General features: G+C 50.2%; 1 protein-coding gene across 6 annotated transcripts in view; it reads right to left on the reverse strand.

Moving 5' to 3' along the window:
• Window positions 1–2562: 2562 nt before the first annotated feature.
• The window catches only part of LOC135916176 (hepatocyte nuclear factor 6-like), a 207113-nt gene continuing 186221 nt past the window's right edge, over window positions 2563–23454 (reverse strand). For 3 of the 6 annotated variants that reach the window (XM_070525651.1, XM_065449440.2, XM_065449438.2), the window contains one exon: window positions 2563–7498. In XM_070525651.1, coding sequence (XP_070381752.1) covers window positions 7212–7498 — 287 coding nt within the window. In that variant the 3' untranslated portion in view covers window positions 2563–7211. The remainder of the gene's footprint in view (window positions 7499–23454) is intronic. The other 3 variants (XM_065449442.2, XM_065449441.2, XR_010568866.2) reach the window with 2 other exon arrangements.

Genomic DNA, 23454 nt, shown 5'->3' on the forward strand with positions numbered 1-23454 from the left:
AAAGTCGTTCGTTACTCAGCAAGCAAGGACTGCCTGTTAGTCGCCTCTTCTATAAGGTATATGTTTCGTATACCGCCGACTACGGGCTCCCAAAGTATGTTCCATGGCGAAGACGAAGAGCTACTCAGGGCACTAGCGACAGTCTGTATAGCAAGCAAGGTCGCGTTCTTTACACCTGCACAGATTCCGTTGAAAGTGATAAGGGTCGACGTCGAACCAGATCTGGAACATACACTCTGTTTGACAAAACTCATTGTGAGCCCATTCGTTCGGAGCGTGCGAAGTTAGTAACAACTCTTCGAATTAAAATAAGACGCGCTCCGAGTTTGTCGAGGACTGAACGCACGTTTTTCGAGTCATATTTCGGAGAAAACCAAAATACAAGGGTGCTCCCTACAGTTTGTAAGCGGGTCACGGAAGGTACGATGTCCAAATGCATGAGAACTACCAGACCAATTAGCTCTCGGGAAACAAATGTTCTTCAGGAGAACGACGAAAAGCCGGATGTCAACGTGCACATCTCGAAGCCGCTAGTTTTCTCCGCCGGTTACTGCCAGCATGAGTGATCCTAATCTCTCGCAAGAGCTCGCGTCAAAAGTTGCATGGAGCCCGCAGAGGACTTTGCGTGTTCTTAAGTACTTACCGGACGCTTACGTAAAGCGGACCCGGGCTAGTGAAACAGGGTGTCGCCTTCGAGGTCGGCGCTCCGAAGACGGGTATGTCATCTCGAGCACGGCTCGGAACAGTGCAACGTGTTCGCGGAACTTCCCGCCTTAAAGAAGTCAAAAGGTGAGGACGCGGTATTGCTTTGGAAGCGAGTAGCGCTCAAGGCCGCGTGGGCCGGTCTGTACAAAGGACTCCGAAGCTCCTGGACGGGACGAAGCCGCGCGCAGTGAACAGGTCTTGGGCGCAGCGCTCAAACCCATGCTTCCCGACTGAAGCCTGATGTCGCGGTACGCGGCACTTGCACCGCTGCCTTCAGATTAACACTTTGTTACGATCTAACATCCCTCGCGGCATGCCGTTAGAAAAGTTTCCACGACAGTCACTGCTGTTTCGGCCAGGCGCGACTACAGAACATGGGCACTCGATAGCCGGTAAGGTTTATCTCTTGCAAGACCTGCAACAGCGTTGAGCATGGGTCGAGATTCCTTCTGTTTCTGTAGATTTTTGTGCTGTTGTCTCAAACTCGCAAAGTAAACAAACCTTCATTCAAGGAAAAATGAACAGCGCGTTGTACTTTGGAAAACCTCATTAGCACTGGCGAATAAAAAGGATTTGTCACCAAATACGTCAACCTCTGGCGAAAAATGTTCCCAGGGCCCTCGTTTTCGGACCAACTAGGCTACGGCGGCAATGCGAACATGAAGGCCTCCTGCCATACCCCGGTTCAACCAAGTTCCTCCCGTGCAGAGAAGACGCGCACCTTAGAAGTGCCGTCGCGGGAATGATAAAAACAAAAAGCACGAGCACGACGCCTCTCCTACTGTCCCGTTTGCCGAAACAACCGGCACGCATCCCAAGTTCCCGAGAGTCCTCCTAGCGGAAGAAAACACGCGCGGGCAAACACATACAGCGAGAGCTGCGCGGGGACTGCGGAACGGAAAAAAAAGGCCAAACGCCCGACTCGCTGCGCCTTTTCCCCATAGTCTGTGGCCGGTGACCCGCGTAATGAGAGCTAATTAATGGAGGGCAATCTCGGCCCGGAGAGCAGGGCGCGCGACGCTACGCCTCCGATCGGCGTCGTCGAGTTCTCGAGCAACACCGCGGAGGCCGGCAGCTTCTCTCTTTACGCTTTTCGATCTCGGGAACATTCGGGCGAGATGAGCTCGCCGAGAGCTGCGGAACGCTACGCACCTACGTATGCGCCTCGCATGCGATCTCTCGGCGCTGAAGACCTCCGCTACCACAACGGCACCACCACCACCGAGCCCGTACACGGTCAGCAGAGTATACATAGTAGCAAAAGTTCTGAAGGCCGACAGGGCCGTCGCGCTACTCGTAACCCCCCTCCCCACCCCTACCATAACGTTGTATCGCAAGCTTCGTACGAGCAACGCAAGGCGAATCGGGAAAGGATGGGAAAGGAGCCGAGGAGTTGTGTTAGAGCCCGGTAAGGGTGGTGGGGGTCTCTGATTGGCTCCGTACTGATTGCAGGGATTCTCGGGGGCGCTTGAAGGCTCGTTTCTTGCTGCTGGACGGGGAAAAACGCTGGAAAAAGGGAAGGGAGAAGGCGAGGGCCCTTTGAAGAGCCCGGGGTTTTTACGAGTAATTAAGTCTCCGGCGCTTCGTTTTCCGAAGGCGCGGAGCTACGCTGCTCCTTTTCCTAATTGTAATCTCGGCACGCGAGCCCTCTCTCCCTCGGGTTCGCGTGCCTAGTGAGGACGCCCCCCTGATTGTACCCACTGAAGGTAGGCGCTTACTCGCTTCGCTTACATTTTTGGGTCACGTTTTGTTCTGCTTCGAAAGTTCTATACCACCATTTTTTTTTTCTGCTTCTCTCGTGGGAGCAACAACGTACTCGCGATCGTTTCAGGCGGTGCTCTTGCCGTTGTACAGCGCTGACGGGGATCTGTCAGTCCCGAAAACACCGGCCTTGCTGTTTTCGAGCCCGAATCTCTCATTTCGTTTCTCTCTTTGAACCAGATTGTTATTAAGCTTTTCCGAGATGATGATCTTGTCAGCCACTCACCGACTGCTTATTTGAAACTTATGCTTAGAAAATAAACATTTAAAGGCATGACACGAACTTCTGCTGCGTGCGATGATGACAGACGATTGGCCCGCGTACGGGACTTAATTTCGAACCGACGGGGCGTGTCGACCCTATCCGTTAGTTAGCACACCTGCCACAATCTCAGTAGCAAACGAGGCCATCTCTGAAACATTATTTTCTTAATCTAAGTCAGATAAGGACGGCCATCGGAACCGGCTGTGGTAGCGAAGTGCGCCGGAGAGTAGGCTTTTCTGTGTGCTGTCACGCGAGACGACAATGCGGGGTTCAAAACGAAATGAATTCCGAACGCACATCATCAGCACAAATAAATCCAGCGAATGGCGACACAAATCCAAACAGAAGGCGTGACAGTGCTTCTTTTACTTCTGCCCTTTCGCTTGCTGGTGTATTCATCTGGCTTATCTGCGTCTCTATGCGCCGTCTGGCCTGACTCTGCCTGCTACAGTGCAATGACTAGAAAATTAGGATAAACCGCACTTTAGAGCAGGTCCTGGCGACATACACGCGAGCGACAAGTCTGTTTTTCCAAGTCCTCGAACTTGAAAGTACAACCACGTTGCCAGCCTACGCGCGGCTAGTTTCAGAACACGTAACGTTGTAGGTATGGAGCAACGACTATATTAACTTCGCTGGCCGCCTCTTCTGCAGCTTACGCGGAAATGTTGTTGAGAATTTCTCTATCGCGAGTGTATTTCCAATGTGTGTAAGCTGTGCCATCATCTTTTCACCGTATTGAGGAAACAAGCTACATTGGGTTTGGCGCGTCCCGTCTGAGAGCATTCGGAGCCCTTACAGCAGATACTGCTTTTGTCATTGTATACGGCTTTGAACTTTTTTTTTCTTCTCAACGAGAACTTTGGGGGAAGGGGACACAAGCAGCGTCACATCAGGTTCGCCACGCGGCATTCACAGTATATGTATATATTTGTATACTATATGCAACGCAAAACGTGTCCTCACGTTTTCTCTCTCTCTCTCTTTCTTTTTCCCGGTTTTGCCGGTCACTCTTAGCTGTCACAAACACACGCACGCAACACAGTAAAAACATTAAAATCAATAAAAACAAGGGGTACCATCACACGCCCAGCGTAAACCTCGGGTGAGCATACCAACTTATTTTTCTCGCCCTCTCCCTCCTCTAAAAATTTCCTTCTATAGCAACAACGCTGCGGCACATCAATGCAGAACTCGCTTTCCTAACTATACGGCAGGCTTGAATGACTCTTTTCCGATTTGACTAGAGTGCGTCCCGTCAAAAGGCAAACCGCACAGTCCGGGACATAGACACGATTATTTCCGAAGGGCCAGCGATACGCTCGAACGTCTGTGTCATTTCGTTATATCTGGAAGTTAAATCCCCATTTTTATAAACTCGAATGAAGGCACGCCTTCGCACCACATTTTGTGTTCACTGGACTGAGCTTGAAAAATCAACTTTGGATAAACCTCGACAAGCGAAAACGCCGTTTCCGGCTATCGAAGTTCTGCATGCGAAATACGCTGCGACGAAAAAAAGAACGTAAATCATTCGAAATCACGAATGTTTGGCCATATTTGTAATTAGGAATGCCTGGCACGCCTGTGAACTCGTGCTTCAATGTAAGGCAATCTAGAACTCGTAAAGATTTTAACATGACAATTAGGTAAATGTGCCTTTGACGTCGTTCAACACGCAGTGTTCCAGCTCTGAGCACTGCGGAGCCAAGGTTTGGTCGGCTGGCGCGAAGCGTTACTAAGCGTACAGGTTAGTTCATTTTCACATTGGCAACGCTGCAATCTTCAAGACCACTTTATTTTCGGCCTGCCAAGGTGTGCCTTCCTGCAGACATAACTATAATCCATGTTTGAAATGGGGGGTGTTCATTCTTGCTTAAAAGCTATCTAAGCCTTATTGGCCGCAATGCGTCCGAGTGCCACCACATTGCTGAGCAAAACTGGCCCGAAATATTACACCGGGTCTCGCCCGGCGTGGTTGGTTCGCCTTCGACGTTTGGAATGGTGCGTCACGTTTTACACTTCTATCACAGAAAACCGACAAATAAAAACAGAAACTATGGAAAGTTCGCGGGCAAGACACACAAGCAAATAAAACAAGTTGCACTTGAGTCGACGGCGCGTCGCAACGCACACACATGCGCACACAATGGCAGCACACACATATACACAGCACTGGGCGCGCGGAATCATGAATGCGAGTGCCACCTAGGGGCTAAGAGTGTGAACCACTGACCGGAGGCCCCTATGGAGACATCAACAACAGGTCATCGAACCTAAACGACACACTTGCGATACCGAAAAGAAAGAAAAGAAATACACCGCCTGGGCCTTTTCCTTCCGTATTTTGTCGGTTGAGGAGGAAAAGGTGAGAGGGCAGCCCAGATTCGTTCAGTCATGAAGGTTGCGAACTCCACTTGAAATACCTTCAGCGTTAGTATTTTGTTAAATCTAACAGGGTCTCCACTATTTACGAACACTGACGGCTTTCGTGTACTCCGGTGAAACCTATCGCAACCCTGACGGCGAAATGTCGCGAAATTATTAGCGAATTCATAAGGCATAGATGCTTGACGCTCTCCATACTTGAAATGCGTCCTATGGAGTGTTTCGCAGCTGTCATGACCGAAGATCAACGGGCACCGCCGCGTGCTCGTTTTGAGGCACGAGTCGAACCGGGCATTCGCCAGGTGTCACCAGGGAGATTAAGCCTGACGCCGCCGAAGGGAACGGGCGCAGCTTGCCTAAAGTGGGCTTCGCCGCACGTGCGATTGACGCGAAAACGTCTGCGTCCTTTCAGGTGTGGCAGCTTTGCCGGCTCAGGTTCCTTGCGTCTTGGCCGCGAATGTTAACGAAACTCGTACGGCAGCGTAAAAAGTGTTTGGGCTAAGGCAACTGCATTGAGGCTACTGCTCGGATCAGTTCTAGTGGATTGTATTACAGGCCTGTTCGGGGATCAACAATGTACGGCACTGCGCGGCCAGCTCGACGACTTCGCTTTTAATATAAGTCCAGTGAAAACAGTTCCTCCGCGGAGTATACACATCACGTATCAGTGTTTCAGCCACAAACAAATACGCCATCGTAGGTTTCATTTCATATATTCGATTCTGGATACCCCAAGAATATTGTGCACGGCTAGATATTCTTCGTGAAACTAGGAAAACCCAAAAAAAGAAATTTCCCCTCTTACGCCGTCTATTGACTTGCATGTAAAATAAATGCCTTTCCTTGGAAGTTTGTATTGAAACACAGTGCTATCACATCTCTAGATCATGTGCACATAACAATTAGGGTATTTTATTGACGACGCTGACTTAAAACTTTAACTAGTTGAAGACACGACCGGTGTCTAAAGAAAAGTCCGACAATGGTTTGTTTTTTCGTACCCGGGACACGGAAATTGGGCCATGACCTGTATACACCATGGAAAAACACGTGTTTTCACTGGATATGTCAAATTTCGAGGGCTTACTTTAAGCACTAGTAATTTACCTCAAGAACGCAGAGCTTTCTTTGCTACGAACCATTCGGAGAGCAGCTAGCTGTTTCAGTCAGGCTCGGCGTGATTATGCGTTGTAGGCTCACTCATCTCTTCCCACGCTCAATCTAGCACATATTGCGACAATGCACCGCAAAGGTGACTAAATCTGGCTCGCAGACCTTTGAACATTGAGAACGCCGACACTTCGAACAGACTTCGGCGCCCATACCATCAGCTACAGCCTGCAGCACGTGCGACGAAGCTTACTGCCACTGGCGCGGATCGTGAACCTCACGGAGTCAGCGCTCAGTGGTTTCGGGCAGAACACTTTGCGCCGGCGCACGGAGTCGCAGCGGGTCGCAGCAGACAGTAGTGCGAAAGCCGACATACAGATGGCGCCGCTGACCACCCACAGTCAAAGGGCACTGCTCTGTTAGCGCAGCGTGACTCCCGTTTAACTCCCTCCCAGCGCTGATGGTTACCGCAAGAACGCGAGCTTTACAAGGGCCCGCCACGTAGTGGCCAACAACGACAGCAATCAAGAAGGCTCTCGACACGGGGCCGCTTAGTCGCGCAAGGTGGCGCTGCATGCCACGCCGAAGCGGCGGGGACGGGCACTTGTTCGTTTCGTGTCCTCCGCTCCCCTGGACAGCGAGAGCGTCTCGGGGGAGGAACGCAGTCCTGGAAGGCGGCGGGATCTGGGGGCTGCACGCCTACAGCACTACCGAGGAGCGCACGCCACGCCGCTTAGTTGTCCAGAGCGCGGGAAGGTAACGTCAGTGTGCACAGATACATATTGCTGCGCAGGTCATCTTCCTGCCTGCCTTGTCCGTAGTGGCAAGTAGTCATCGCCGCGGTGTGCAGTGTCGAAGAGGCTGTTCGGGGTTGGTACTGAGGGTCTGTTCCAATGATGCCTAAGCTGCCACGTCGAACGAAGAGGCGGGCGGGAGGGCGGGCAGCGGTGTACAGCGGGGTTGCTGTGTTTGGGGCGGGGCGCTACGTGGAGGTTCCCTTGGCGCTCTTGTCCGCTTCGTCCTGCCACTTGTCCTGCGAGCGGCGGCGCGCATTCATGAAGAAGTTGCCCACGGTGCTGAGCTCGAGTCCCAGCTGCTGCGAGATGGTGATCTGCATCTCCTTGGAGGGCCGCTTGGTCTCCTTAAAAATGGCCTGCAGGGTGCGTCGCTGCAGGTCGGTAAAGACGAGACGCGGCTTCTTGGGCTGACTCTTGGCCGCCGGTCCGGCCGCACCCGCTCCACCAGGCGCATCCTCTTTCCGCTTGCAGGCTGCGAGAACAGAGAGATGGGCACACGATGAGGAAACGCTCAAAGGGACGCGCATGTCAGAAGCTACGCGATATCAATGCTCTCCCAATCGAAAGAAATACCGCATGCCCCGTATCGAATAACCCCATATGAACATATGGTGGTTCCGCAGAAAAACGCGCATGATCTCATACATCTTATGGGGTTTGTATGAGATATGGGAACATACGAGTCTCTCTATACGAGAATCTTATATGTTCATATGTTCACATGAGAATTGTGGATATGGGGCTTGTGTTTCTCTTTCTTTTCTTCTCGATATGGCTATTTCAACATAACGCGGCGCTGTAAGGGAAGCTACAGCTGACATCAGCCAATCAGGAGCCGGATCATGCGAGTGCAGGTGTCCTAACGTAACGTGTGCGTCTGCGACAGAGTGTGTTCTTCACTGTCTCGAATGGAAGCTCCAGATCCGGTATTACACGCTGTACCGAGCACCACACCGCGCCATGTAGCTTCCACTGCGGCAACAGGTAATTATGAAGCAGCTTCTAACACGGCTTGAGCGTAGAAGCGAAAGCATCACGAGCTATAGGCTCAGCTTCGCTGCGAGCAGCGGGAAAAGAACGGTACGGACAGAAGGGAATTATAACATAAAAAAAGAAAGCTCAAAAACTAATAAATAAAAAGCAGCAGAATTTAAAGTTTGCAGCTTTTCTGATCTCACTTCTCTGCCCACCGCTTTCTTTTCGCTCTGTTCAGGAGCGAAGCTATAGAACAGTGTAAAGCTACAGCGCCACACAGACACTGCGGACATTGCAATCATGATTCAGGCAGCTATTGGCAAGGTGCTCAGCTAGTTTGACGGGACAGAAAGCGGACTGCAGCGGCAAGCTGTGCTGCTCTACCACGGAACACTTATACGAGGAGGTACTTCCAAGTGAATTCCATGGCAGTGTAGAAGTCTTAGGCGTTCAATCGCTGTTTGAGTTAGCACGTGAATGTGTCTATATAGAATAGTGAAACGATGTATGCGTGTATGGGTAAACGTAAGGAACTTGCAGTACCTAGGCACACGGAAAGAACACATGCACAGTCAACGCTGTTTCGTGCTGTATGATTATGCTAGGATACACTTGACAGGCATCACAATTCAGCGGCTACGACTAGTATAACATCTAATGGAAAGGACACCAGGGGGTAGTGCAAGCATGCGAAGAAATAGTGCAAAAGAGCCAAAGAAAAGACAAAATCTTCTGCGCAAAATTTATAATATGCTATCCTATCAAGGTTTTCATAATTACGACAACACAAATGCTGCGGCCTTCAAGAGGCTAAACAAACCAACAGTTATGCTTGCTGAAATTTGATGCTAAGCGCACCGATAAAAACATCACCAAGGTAATTACATACAAGGCACGGCGGACCACTTCTGGGCAACCTTAGTAGTGATTATTTATTTCAATTCAAATCGGGAAACCGGATTACATTTTACCACAACTATATCAGTCAGGCGAACACATTCTAAAAGCAAAGCATTAGCGTGAGCTCAAGTTAAAACTTGCTTTGATGATACCCTGAATGTAAATTTTCCGCCAATCGTAAGTCTGCACTGCTGAGTAATGTATCAAAGCGACTGGTTTCTACGACGAAAGAAAACAAAAACAAAAGCGTTCCGGGTTAGAATTTTATCGTGTATAAGGTACTTTGAACCGCCTATTGTTTTTTGGGGCAGGGCATGTGTGAGGAGGGAAAATAACCGATGGTCATTAAGGGTTGCGGAATGGATTCCAAGAGAAAGTATGCATAGAAGGGGGTGGCAGAAAGTTAGGTGGACGGATGAGATGAACAAGTTTGCAGGCACAACATGGCCACAATTATCACATGACAGGGTAGTTTGGGGGAGTGTGGAAGAAGCCTTTGCCCGGCAGTGGGCATAGCCAGGCTGATGATGATGATGACGATTATTGTTTTTTTTATTAGTTATCGAGTTAGGCCAGACGTCAGTCGGTTAGGTTAAAGCCGGCCTGAAGGGTTGGCGCGAGTTGAAGAGGCAGCGAGGACTAGAAATAGGGTAATGACGCTGCAATTACTTTTCGAAACGCAGCAGTTATCACGCTGCTTATTCTAAAAGACCAGTGAAACTTGTTCGTCAAGCGTTGCCTTCTTCTTTAATGGATACAAATTTCAATCATCCATTTATTTATTCATTAAGTCATTGATCAGCACGCGGTAATGAAGACACGCCACCTGCCTTACATTTTTTAGAAATCAGTGTCCGCAAGACACTGTTTACTGAATAGATAATTAAGCGCAAGGTTTTGATTTTACAAGATCCTTGTACTTTTGAACGTATTAAAAAGGCATGTTGCAACAGATTATCGAATAAGATTGAATTGGTCAGGATTTTCACAAGACAGGGAAAGAGACTCACTCTACAGAAAGCATGCGTGGTCTAATATCGCACTATGTTTCTCTTCTAAAAACAGAACATATCGCACCGTCGGTTTAGCATATTCCTGCTTTCTCGCCTTTCACATGCAGTGGTCTCCATAGAAGTTTAGTTTTCCTTTCTCGGCACGCGAAGACGATGTCGTGTTTTAAAACACAAGACTGAAGTTCCTGGAGGACAAACGAAGCTAGTTATTTCGCGGATGAAACGTAAAAACAAAAATCGCACCTGGTCTGCAAATCTCGCGTGACTGACGCCTTCACGTGTTCGCATAAAGAAAAAGCGCTCTCGTCAGCTGTCTATCACAACACGTTCAAAGCAGATACAGAAAAAAAGAAAAGATGAAACAGTGGGAGCATCACTTTAGTAGGCGTCACAGGCTGTCGAAACGGTTCCTTTGTGATCGCGGACCGTGTATGTCGTGGGATACGTCGCACCTGTCCGCAAAAGAAGGCGCGTCTCACCCGCCATTTCATTTCCCTTACGAGGGCTTCGTACGTGTCTGTCTCGTTCGAGAAAAAAATGGTCACGTGACGTGTGGCGCGTTCCCGCGATGAAATGGAAATTTCTTGACTGCTCTTTACCGCATTTGTCAATCTATGTCGTATTAGGATATCTATCCAGTTTTGAATACCTCCACCACTATTAGTACTTCCCGAATACAACCCGAATTGCTCAAGACGCAAGTTATGCGCGAATCGCTTCATACTGCGTTCTGTATAAAAGACCTGCGTTAAAAGATATCAGTTTGGCCCACCGTAAATCCGGGGTCCTTGCGGCTCCAATAAATGAACAAGTCGTGTAGGCCATATTGCGGGCGCTGTTTTCTGGTGTGGGTCCGTGCGTATTCGCGTGGTATTGTGCCCAATTCGGAAGCATTGCTTTTTTTTTTTCTTTTCCGCCGGAACAGAAATAAGCACTCAAACAGCGCAGTGCTGAAAACATTCCAACTCGATGGTTCTTATGTCAACAACTTCTTGACAACCTGACAATTAGAACTGTAATCCAGTGGTTAGATTAACAATTATAATTACATCATAGAATTTCACCAACAAAAAACTACTGGGGGATACTGAGCTCGACTTTGAACATCATGTACATAGTTTGCACGCGTAAAATTATCAGTCTTCTTATTTTTCTAGATTACCAACATGATAGTTGGGACACCCCGTATATATAGAACTATGGGCGAAAACAAAAAAAAACTCATATTTTCTATTGGAAATGGCCCTGCTACCCCCTTCCGCTCTAAAGGTGTTATGATGGCGCCCGCAAAGGTGATGCAGCTTACAAATCTGCGTCACATTCTTGCGAGAGCGAAATGAATAACAATTCCGAATTCATGTCCTTTTTTCCAGCTCTTCTTTCAGTACGATATAGCCGGGCAACGAATGCACAGAATAAGAAGAGATTTGCGTGATTGAGAAAAAAAATGAGCATTGAAGAAAAAGCATTGTAACTCTCGAGACGAGCACAATGTATGCATAAAGCCATATCGTCCTGAGCTCTTTCCAATTTACAGCGGTGACCACCAAAAAAAAAGAAAAAGAAGAAAAAAGTTTTCGATCCCGCAGACGCAAATTTTCTGCCATGCTGCCTCGACTCACCTAGCCTATCCCACAATGTGCGGTGAGGATGTAATCTGCACCTTCACACCCTGACCAACTCCGAAGACCGCAACCGGGAGGGAAAATGTTTAAAATACCACTGAAAAATGAAGCAAAAGGAACAAAGCATGCTTACAAGGGCTAGCGTATAAAAACGCCTACCAGAGCTATTGGGCTCGGCTCTGAGGTTGGAAAACTCGAAGGAAAAGAATACCTTGCCAAAGCATTCATTCAACCAACATCGTTTTTTTTTCATCTCTTTTTCCCTATATCTATATAGACATATATGCATATAAGGCCAAGTGTGGGCGTCCAGCGGTAAATCCCCGGATCATCCTTGCGGTCGACTCTCCGGTTCTCCATCTCGACACTCTGTGGCGCATTGTGCATCCATTGTTCTCGCAGTCCATCGTTCCGAAGGCTGTCGTGCAGTGGCCGGCATCTTACACGCCACGTGAAAAGACGAGCGTGCGCCGGTTCATCTTGCTGATGTGCCTGCGTTCCGAGATATATCTCGAGAAAATGTAATGCGGTGTCGACTGCAAAGCTCTGCATCCTCAGACCCCAATCACCTATACGCCGTCGCCTCCCCACCCCTTCTCCACCCCCGGTATCAAAGAAGAAAATCGAGGCAGAAGCAGATCTGGAGGAGGTGAGCATCAAAACACGTAGAATACCCAATTTCTTAGGCAGCCTACAGAACGATATGCATATACTCTGCAGACGCACATCCGGCCCTCTTTTACATACAAGAAAGATCATCCCATGACGGTGCGTTAGAAAAAAAAATACGCGTTTGATGAGTCGTCCGCGCTTGCCGAGCCTTCGCTGGCGTGACGAGACGAGCTAGGCATGGTCCTCAGATGAGCAAAAGACAAATGTTTTTTTAAATATTTTTGCCAGCTTATATCACTGTTCTACAGGTGAATCGTTGTTGTAATCAAGTTCTAGAATATATTTCTGAGTGTGCAAACCACGGGAGTTCAGAGGTGCCTTCTCGTAATGCGCCAGCATCGCTCTTCTTTCACCACCCATGTTTTATTTGGTTTCGTCACACCAACACCCACAGTGCAGTGAAGCACGCTTTAGAGGCAAGAGACAAACTGAGGTTGGTTTTCTCATGAGCAAAAAAAACGTTTTCTTAAATATTTTTTTCGGCGTGTATCGTTCTTCTACATGTAAGCCGTTGCTGTTATCAAGCCCTAGAATATATTTCTGATGGGGCCGACAGAGTTCAGAGGTGCCTACTCGCAGCGCCCCAGCATCGCTCTTCTTTCACCGCCCATGTTTTCTTTGGTTTCGTCACACAAACACCCATAGTGCAGTGAAGCACGCTTTAAAGGCGTGGGACAAACAGGATGGTGTTCTGATGAGCAAAAAAAGTGTTTTAATAATTTTTTCGGCGTATATCATTCTTCTACACGTGAACCGTTGCTGTAATCAAGCTCTAGTATATAATTCCGAGTGTGAAAACCATGGGGCCGAGAGAGTCAGCAGTGCCTGCTCGCACTGCACCAGCATCGCTCCTCTTTCACCGCCCATGTTTTGTTTGGTTTCGTCACACAAACACCAATAGTGCAGTGAAGCCCGTTTTAAAAGCTCTCATGCATTCCCTTGTGTGCACGCTTTTCTGATCACGTTCGACAACCTCTGAGACTTTTGAGCGAGCCTACTACTTTCCTCTAATTAGTTGCTCTTTCTCAACGATTATAAGAAACATGCACTTTTTCTGCGTTTATATTGTTTTGCTTCCGCGCAGTAAAGATACGAACGATGATACCACGATTCCAAGTGCCTTCCTTGTCTTGTCATTTCTTCCTTTCTTTCTTTCTTTCTTTCTTTCTTTCTTTCTTTCTTTCTTTCTTTCTTTCTTTCTTTCTTTCTTTCTTTCTTTCTTTCTTTCTTTCTTTAGGATGTGATTTCTAGGGTATGATTTGGGGTAAGCTCACCCATTGACTTCCTGCCAAACAGCCACAACAGAACTGACGTCAGCGCATGCAGATATATCGAGATATGTGCTCTTTCAGTGACTATTCACACTGATCATATTACAATTAGCTCAAGATAATCACAGGACCCTCGTCAAGGAGAGTTTCCACATTCGCGTAGCTTGATCCTGAAAAAATAATGTCGTCAGACTTAATCTCTCTCCCTTTTCTCGCAAATTCAGCACTCAAAGCATTAAAATGTCCTACCTCTGAAGAGTTAAAAACGTGCGCAACCACGACCTTCGCCTGTCACTATGCAGAATATGTGCATCCTCACTAAAATGGATGCGGTGTTGCTTGAGTTTCTGGAAACGTTGTTGCCTTGAATTCCGGCAACCGCTTTCATTTCACGTTCAGCTAAGCATTCTAGGCGAAAGGCATGAATATAGTTCCAAAGTGCGGGCAAAATTAACAGTGTTCCTCTCTCACGCAGACGCAACGCCACCATCTCATTTCTACTGACCGCGTATGGTGTCCGCCAACTTTTCCGATCAGTTCGTGCGGAGGAAAACAGGGAGAGTAAAATTCCAACTCTCGCCAATAGTAAACGTGAACTGCAAACAGCGCCACCCTTGCTTAAGACATTGCGGAAATATAGCCAAAAATGTCTATGAAATACAAAGGGAGAAAATGGCATTCGCTCGCTGGCAGTGATGCTAAAACCGCAAAAAAAAAGATAAGACAAACGGAAGCGAAAAATACAAGACGAGAGCGAAGCGCTTTGGACAGGAAGTCACGTCGCGGTGTTTTTCGGTTGACATTGGCCGCAGGTCGGCGTGCCGTGAGCGTCGTTCAGCCGGCTAACGAGTGTCTCCCGCAGGGCGCTCTAACGCAATTGCGAATTCCTCCCGAACGCCCCCAAGGGAGCGTTCTTAGGCGAGTGGTGGACCTCAGGAAAGAGGGGTGAGCGCCGTCAGACCGCGGCGGTGGTCAGCGCGGTGACCAGACCGGCCTCGAGGCCGACCACAGGTATTCCCCCTCTACTATTATTGACTTTCTTTGTTTTAGCCAGACTAAGAAGCACGCTTCAATATTCTAGTTGACGTTTAGAGGAAAAGGCGTGTCATGGGTAGGTATCGGATGACCAGCGGTCTGTTAGAGCAACAGAATAAATGCCAAGCGAAGAGAAACGAAATCGAGGACGGCAAAGAAGAAGGCGTCGTGACCGAGATTAGGAAAGTTTAGGGCACAAAATGGAGCTGGTTGAGGGTGACAGCGATAATTGGAAGTCGCTGGGAGAGACCTTCGCCTTGCAGTGGACATAGGTTCGGCTGACTACAGCTAATATAATGATGACAATGATGATAATAATGAATGTAACGATGAAGGGAAGGAAGTACGGCCATGAAATTGTTGCGACTGTTCTCCCCTGAAATTTCTTTCATTAACGTTAGCCGCAAAATAAAAAAGTGGACCCACGCGTAAATCGTGAAAATCAAAACACCTAACCACGAAAGCGTTGCTCTCAGATAAAACCAGTTTCTAATTTGTTTTGTCGCTCACTTATTTCTTCTTTAGTGCTTTTTTTTGTTCGCGCCGTCGTCCTTCCTGTAATTATGACGTTCGGGAGACGTGCCTATGTCGCTGCCTTCGTACTGCGGAATACAATGCCTCCTGCCGTGGGTTCGAACGTGCGAAGGTGATTAACTGAGGCGGTAGCCAAGCCACTGAGCGGGGCGCACCGGTGCCACTGATTTCAGTTGACAAAGGACGAAACGCCGGATCCGTACCCCTCCGAGATAAATTAATGAAGACAGTAATGATCCGCTCGAGAACGGCCTCTCCCGGTGACTGTGTACGCAGCAATTAAGACAGGCGACTAAATTACCAAACCAGAGTGAAAAAAAGCAAAACGAACGTTTCTCAGACTGGCGTTAAGGGGCCGGCAGCTGCGAGAGCTTATCGAGAGACAAAATGTGCGTAGTCTTTTTTTTTTCGTTAACGTTCATTCGCTCTTTTTTCAGCGCGCTGAAACGAATTAGGAGGTTGAAGCAGGTGTGAAGAGGACGGTATAGCTTTACACGCAGAAGGGCTGCCATTTTGCATCTCACCATTTCCTTATGAATGGAAAACATGCCTTTCTTTAGACGTACGATCAAAAGTGTTTCGTGCCGATTTTCTTTTTTTTTTTGCCTCAGCGTAGCTGCAGCATTCGCTCACTCAAATTTGACGCAGGCGGAGTTTCTCGTCGAGTCTAACCACGCGAGCCTGCAGGCGCACATGAAACATCTTAAGCATTGGTCGTTGATCGAACGGTAAGCAACACAAGATGTAAATTACGTGTTGGCGCATCGTCAAATAGACGCGCGGTATGAGGCACTACAGAACTATTAATTCTAGAACACATGAGGTAAAGAATAACAAAGGGAATTCATTGTGAGCATTTAGTATGTTTTCAACTCTCCCAGCCCTTCGTCCTCTTTCTTTCAGTGTCTGCGTAAAGCGGTGAACGCATCCCACGTGCGCTCACAACCGACGTGGCTTACTCTCCAGGTGAAGCCTAACAAACCGCGCGCGCGTGCAACTTCATTTCACGCAGGGACGAAAGGAAAGATACTCGTTCATAAAGAAGACTAGAATCGTTCCTTTGAGAGGGCTTTTCTGCCATGACCGCCAGAGCTGCCTCCAGGCGGTGCCGTGAAACGCGACCCGCTCCGCACTTCTTCGCTAACCCTCACCGCGCCACCAGCCCGACAACCACCACCGAACGCACCGTCACCTCGGGACATCGCATCAGGCGGCGCGCTACGAGCGCGTGCGACGCGGTACCGTCTCGGATAGTGTATACACTTCGGCAAGCTCCGCAAGAGCCTCGCGCCACTTACGCTAATTAATAATCCAATTTGGCACACCGCACACCAAACGCCGGCGCGGTGGAAACCACGCCACCTCGTTCGAAGTGACGCGAACGAAGCGCACCGTTAGAATAGCGGTCGCCATGGCTTCGCCTCGCATGTGCGAGCCAGCCGCGAGAGAATCTAATTACGAACGCCGCGCTGGTCCCCTTCTCGGTCCCTCAAGGTCTCCGTCGGAGCGAAGGCGCCGCGTGAATCAGGCGGCGGGAAAAGAAACACCTCCCCTCTCTCCCACCCACCGACCCACCGCTACAAAGGTACACCGAAAGGGACACGTCTCATCCGCCTGCCTCGCTCAGTTCCCGTGACGTCGTGGAACCGCGCAAAGCTCGCGGCACACGCTCGTTACGTCCACGTCGTTTCGACGTCTCTCCTCGACAGCGGCGGGCAGCCAGCGCCTCGTTCGTGCCGAGTGTCGCCGCTGTTGGAGAGGGACACGGCAGAACACCGAGAGAAACGCCAACTGTAGCTCCGGACGAGAGCGAACGCGGAGGGGGCCACGATTTTCGCGTCCGCGAAGTACAGTCGTCGTTCGTCTTTGAGCGACGCGCGCGGCTCGCGGGGAATCCAAATGGAAACAAATTTGCCGCACGCGCGCGCCTCGGCGACCTACGCAGCACCGGCGCTGCATTAAAAGGCTTTTAGGCAAATAGCGGCGACGCCTTTGGCCTAGCGCTCTTTCGCTACACTCCCCCACGCTTGCGCCTCCGTGCCCTCGGAAACTCCGTATACTGACACGTTGATCTTTCTGTCTCTGCCTCTTCTACTCTGTCGTCTTCTCGTTTTTTATTTCCCTGTTTTTGGTATAGCTTTCGTGTAGGCGAGACCGCTATTGGGTCTGACGTACCCCCCCAGCTCCATCCCTACTGCCCCATCTCTCCCCCGGCAGAGGCGCACGGTTCTTGGGGCCCATCAAAAGGCCATCGCATCGCGAGCGAAGCGGGAATACGTACGCGCCCGCATCGCAGCCAGTGCAGCGCAGCATCTGCGTTGGACGCCGAACGCGTACAGGTTTTCCAAACGGGGGCCACAGAAAACTGTTGCGGGTTGCAAAGTTTCGGGTGCGAGCGCCTGCTGAATTAAGAATGCCGGTGGCCGCGTTGGAGCTGCGAAAGTTCCAGCGTTCTCCGTGTTTTCAACAATCCGTGTTTCCGGAAGAGCACGCAAGACTTTGAGACAAAGTGTCGGCACTATTAAGAGAGAAAAGCTGAGAGGCCTGGATCAATGTTCTGACCTGCTATTCGGCGTTGGAGGAATGGAAAGGGAGTGGAACGATAGAATAGAGAAGACGTTGATTATGAGGATGAAGATTGTGGTGGTCTCTTGTCCAGTCCGCCCCCACGCAAAAAGTTGTTGAGAGCCTTCAGACTATCAGGCTGATGAAGAGGATTAGGTGAAGGTTCCAATAGAACCTTTTCAGTCACTGGTGTAAAGACAAATCAAATCAAATCGATGAATCAACCAAATCGCGGGCAGATGCACAAAAGATGTTCTGTCGTCTCAGGAATACTCTATTCCCAAGGATTCGGACTGTCCGCCCGGCCGATGAGATGCAGGTAGCGTCAGGTGAAGGCGACACCTAACCGTAATATCTGAAGCAAGCTTGCATTGCACCTTGTCATGGTGGGCGGTATCCGCATTTTCCTGTCTAGGTCGAGTTCGTTAAGACGGCGATGACGAGGACTTGACGAAGCCCAATGTAGTGCGGTATATTAGCGCAGGGCATTAGTGTCTGCTCGTGAAAATGAGATGGAGACTGCTGTTGCATTAATCTATGCCACCTTTGCCTCTACGTCGGCGAGCTCATTTCCATGTAAGCCGCAGTGTCCCGGAATTCACTGAAACCTTATTCAATGGCCAGCTCTTAGGGCGACATCGCGTGATTCGATCACCTCTTGAGCAAGGACTTAGTAAGGTCCTCGTCTAAGTGCAGAATGGATCATTTGGAGTGTCGGCTTAGAATCGCAAAATATAGTCCAAGTCCAAGTCCAAGACGGCAAAGAATTGCTGTCAGGAATGATCTCATCAAAAATGCACAATTCTACAGATTCTGATGCAGTTACCTAGTGAATTCCAAAGGGGAGACTCTAAATGCGCAAACTATAGATCAGCGAGAAATCTAGCCAAGTCACGTTGCTTTGACCCGGAACTACTCAAGAATTGTCAAGGCTAAGCCTGGAACAAAATCGGAGGGATATCTAGTCATCTCTACCTTAAAGTATCCGATGGACGCGGCTTTATGTGCGCTTTCAGCACTGCCTCCAAAAATACTAGTCATCTTGCTTTTTCCGTTTCTATCAAATAAAGTTGCAACCGCCTCTATCTAGTTAAACTGTAGCCCTGCTACCCTCTCGCACTATCATAGTTGACATTTATCTTCTTCCCAACCACAGAGAAGCAACAAACCGGTTACTACGTCCTATCAACATCCCTGTCTTTCTTTTTATTCGCATCTCTCTATGTTACCGCCACAACCACCTGCTCCTCAACCACCTGGAAACGCGAACCCATTTCCATGACTGCATGCAACTGTACGTCAAAGCCTTACGCGTCAGGCAGAGTACGGAAAAGATCCCAAAACTAATTTCTCGTGTCCTGAGGAAGTATAGAAAGAGCTTTACCAAGTATAACTTGTGAACCCCATTGCCTGAAGTAAGTTAATTGCTTCATCACTGATTACCACAAACCACCGCTCGACGTACCCGCAAGCGAAGAATGACGCTCACACGTGCCTACAAGGACCTGCAGTCACTGATTTTATATTATAGACCTCCGTAAAGATCTGCGTGATTGTGAAGTGTCGTGTGCAGTCTGTGCACCAAGTTCTGTCTGGAAGTAGCTGTTAGTGTATCACAGAACTTCTACACAGGCCCCACAGCTAGAAAGAGCAGTCGCACAGAACAAATTAGATCAAAAATACGGTTGAGTAGGATTAGAGTGCGTGCTGGGAAATATGAGCAAGCGCCAAAGATCGAATGTGCACCCGCTCCTGTAATTTAAGTACTATTTCACCATCACTTGTTAACAGAGCACGCGACCGCTCCTCTATCTGACGGCAGTAATGACAGATCAATGTGACAGCTACAGCTAGTGCCTCACACGGTTCAAAATACCTAATTCAACGGTTCAATGTATAACAAAGACATGGAAGGGGGAGGCTAGGGAGCCACAGGCAACATTTGAGCGCTTTTAAAGCGCTTTAAATTGTAAATTGTGCGGCCGATAGGCGATCGTAAAGTACAACATATTCCTGCAATGCTGAATTCAGTTTTAGTGCCTCGAAAGAGCTTGTCATCAATTTTTTTTTCGCCTGCATCTGAGCTGTATGGCCGAATTCGCAGCACTCCCCGCATATGTAGATTTTCTGGCAGGATCGGGTGCACGCTCCCTCAAAATTTTGTGGTAGCTTGTAACGCCCCTCTTAAAGAATTCATCATGTTCTCCAAACAATGCTACGAGCCACAGCTGAATGGAAGGGCAACAAGATACACCATTACTGCAAAGTACTTCCTGGCTGCTTGCTTCAACGCATTACGGACAGTAAAGACATGCGGTTTAATTTCAGTCCCGTTTAATTTTAGTTAAAGGCAGGAATTGTTGCATTAGATGGCAAAGGTGTCACCGGATAGAGATAACTTGCTATTTGCGAATGACTGCGCTACGATAATGAGGCGGCCTTTCACGACTTGCATGGCCCCATGTCCAAGTACGGAGTAAGTTGGTCTCAGAAGCTACCCTACATGAACAAAAAAACATAACCTTCTTCGTGAGCATAGTTCGACGAACAAGAAACAAGTGCGCACTTGTCGAACAGAAAAAAAAGAAAGAAAGCAGATCAAATGGGTCGCTGAGAACTCGACAGCAATGTGCTCCTCTCATCATGGTGGTTCCACAAGACAGCAGCTAGACAAAAGTTAGAAACCCCCGGAGAAGACTGCCATACATCGTCCGCGGGATGTCCTAATTGCACCGGTCATTTTTCTCCTGCCTCTCTGCGCCTGGAGACGCGTTCGTCTCTGATGTGGCGAAACGCTTCGCTCACCCGTACGCGCACAACATACATCTTCTACAACTTTCCTCCCCAAACTGATCGCGTCCAGCGAAAAGCGGTACAGAACCAGAAACGAGGCTTGAGTTCCACAGGAGTCCCCGAACGCACCCCGCTGCGCTTCGCAGCCAACGCTCTCGCTTCGAAGCAACAGAACAAACAGGCAGTTCATGCATTTCGTCGCAGCGACGTATTGTCCCCTTGCAGCAACGGTTGCCTCAGTCCCGTGCCAAGCTCGTCGGTAAACGCGCCATGTAACGCATTTTTCCAGCGTCCTCGCGCTTCGCATCCCTTTCCTCCTTCCATTTGCCCTTCTCTCGCTTTTACCGCCGTTGTACCCACTTTTGCTGCGTCACGCCCGATAGGAGGACACGTGATAGCCCCCCCCCCCACCTCCCTTAAACTTGTGTGCCGCAGTAAGGCTGGACTTTCTAGGAGGCCATGCACGCCTGCTTCTACGGGGTCGGACCAATGAGCGACGCGATATCTCGCTGTGGCCTCTCTCGAAAACGTCGCTGACGGTGGCAGCCAGAGGCAACAGAAGCAGCATACCCGCCCTGTATGCGCAGAACACGGTCAGGCGCCGCACCACCGGCACATCCGTTACGCGATAGCGAGTGCAGGCTCCCGCCTCGAACCAACCTCCTCCCCCCCCCCCCCCCCGTGCCCCCAAGCCCCGTCCACACACAGAGAGACACTTACATACATACGCACCATACTTTCGAAGTATTTCATTATTTTTCCCCCTTTCTCTTTTGTCTAGCGCAGCAGTAGCTTTTAATCAAGCGTCCTCGTACATTTTTCTCGCTCGAAACTCGCTTCCCCAACCCCTCTGTGAGTTTTTCTTTCCATTATTTTTTGTGCGTATGTCCTGCAGGGCTCTTGCCCCCTCTTCTCGCTTCTCTTCTTTGCGCATGTCTTCAGTGCAACACTTTTATATCACTTTACTTCGCCAATGGTGATCAATGCGGGCCCGTCGTCGTCGTTTCTCGTGCACAGTGGCTGGCAGGCGAGGACCCCGAGACCGACTGACGGGTGAGAGACGAGTGAGAGGCAACAAAAAAGGGGTCCGAGGGACGGGGTAAGGGTATAGGGGGGGGAGGCGCAAAAACAGAATTAAGTCGGTTCGATTTTCTATCGACCCGTAATAATGCAAATCATCGATCTCGGCACACAGACTCTCGGCGGCGATCGAAAAATCCATCGGAGCCCGTGCCGAGCCGCCGCGCGCCAAAGTTTGTCAGGATAGCGGGGAGCAGGATTGGGGGAAGGGGGGGGGGCAGTGGATGTGTAAGGGCCTTCTGTGTGTGCCTGCGTTTTGTTCCTGCGTCTGTGTGTTTGTATGCGTCCGTGTGAGTTAGTGCGTCGGTGCCGCGCGGCATGTTGTGGGTTCCGGGAAAGATTTTCGCCTCTCCGCTCTCGGCGGAGAGCGAGAGGTTGAGTACTCCTGTGGCGGAAGGAGAAGTTGTTCCGATATCGGGTGAGAAGGACCCGCAGGCCGCCTTTCGGCGCGCCGTGCGATGCCAAGGAACTTATCGAGCGCCTCTCGCAGCCGAACCGGCCGACGACGGCTGCTGCCGACTATACGGACACGTGGTCTAGCAAGACTAGAACTGGCTCCGCCCCTCGAGTCGGTACGGGCAACGTTACGGACCAATAGGAGGCCTCGAACGGTTTCGAGGAAACGATTTCCGATTGGCCCGTACGTCCGCGCAGAGCGGTGTCTGCACGTTCGAGAAGGGAGAGAAAGAGGTTCTTGAAAGCAAACAGAGGACGGGAGAGGGTGAGGGAGGGGTTTATGAGGGTGAGGTTCGTCACGTGACCACAGTACGACAGCGCCGTCGTCGGGTGCCAGTCGTGAGGTAGTACAGCCTCGGGATAGTCGAGCGGACACCGGCGGTACGGTAGTTCTCGGCTACAACTGCGAGCAAGCCGTGATCCGACTGCCAGGTAGCCGCAATAGGGAGGCTGTCACTAGGGTCGGTCCATACCATGGACAAAACGAGAGTCGTAGAAACGCACTGCTACGTAGCCGTTCACGGACGGAGAAGCAAGACAACGTTCTCTGCCACTGCGCTCTCTAAGAGGCCCCAGCCAATAAAACATGCGTTTGCGCGCATGCTGACGCCATAATCACCATCGGCCAGACATCAAGGGGGGCCCGTGCAGTAGTGGCATAGATACAGACGCGCACAGAGCGTTCCTTTCAGGGCTTTTCGGGAATAGCAGGACGGAGGGTCGAGGAAGGGGGGGGGGGGGGAGGTTCTCGGGAGTTTCGAGAGTACAGCCCGTTCCGTTTCGACTCACAGGGCGGGAGCGGCGCATCGCAGCACAGGCCTCTCATTGCGTCTGTGAGCGTCTGCAATGAGAGAACGAGATACAAACAGGGGTCTGAGCGCCGGGCCCAACGTGTACGTCGCGCGGCAAGATTACTGTTCTCTTTTGTTTCGCTCGCGTGTACCCCACCCGCAATCCGCAGGCAGTACCCCCAACCAACGGGAACCCCTCGGGTTGCTGTTTGCCGCTGCCGCGCCTTCGCCGCTCGCGTTCGTCTCTTTTCTTTTCGGTCGATCGGATCGTTAGAGGAAAAGCTCGCGAAAAAGCAAGCGCCGGGAAGAGGGGATTAGTCGATGCAACGAGCGGACGGGAGAAAACTCACCCACCCGCCACCCCTGCCGCCGCACACACACCAAAATCGAAATGATTGATCATGTGATATCGAATTCGGATACGTGCATCTGCGGGGTGGCTTGCTGTGCGCCGTGCCGCCTTCGGCACGGGCAGCCCACAAAAGCCTTCTCCCGTTGTCGCTGGCGCGCCAGTTGCCACACTAGCGGAGCGCGCGAACCGCCACGGGCACACGAACCCCGAGCAAGAGCGACCGTGGACGCGAAGTCTTCCGCCGAGTCCGGCCCCGCCGGCTGCGGTCCGCCCCGAAGAGACATCTCCGAGCGTGGATTACCTCCCACGGGGTGTACCAGCGCGCGTCCAGAACTGACACCGTGCGCAGGCCTCGCTGCACAGCTC

The sequence above is a fragment of the Dermacentor albipictus genome, chromosome 9, assembly GCF_038994185.2.
Source record: "Dermacentor albipictus isolate Rhodes 1998 colony chromosome 9, USDA_Dalb.pri_finalv2, whole genome shotgun sequence".
NCBI lineage: Eukaryota > Metazoa > Arthropoda > Arachnida > Ixodida > Ixodidae > Dermacentor > Dermacentor albipictus.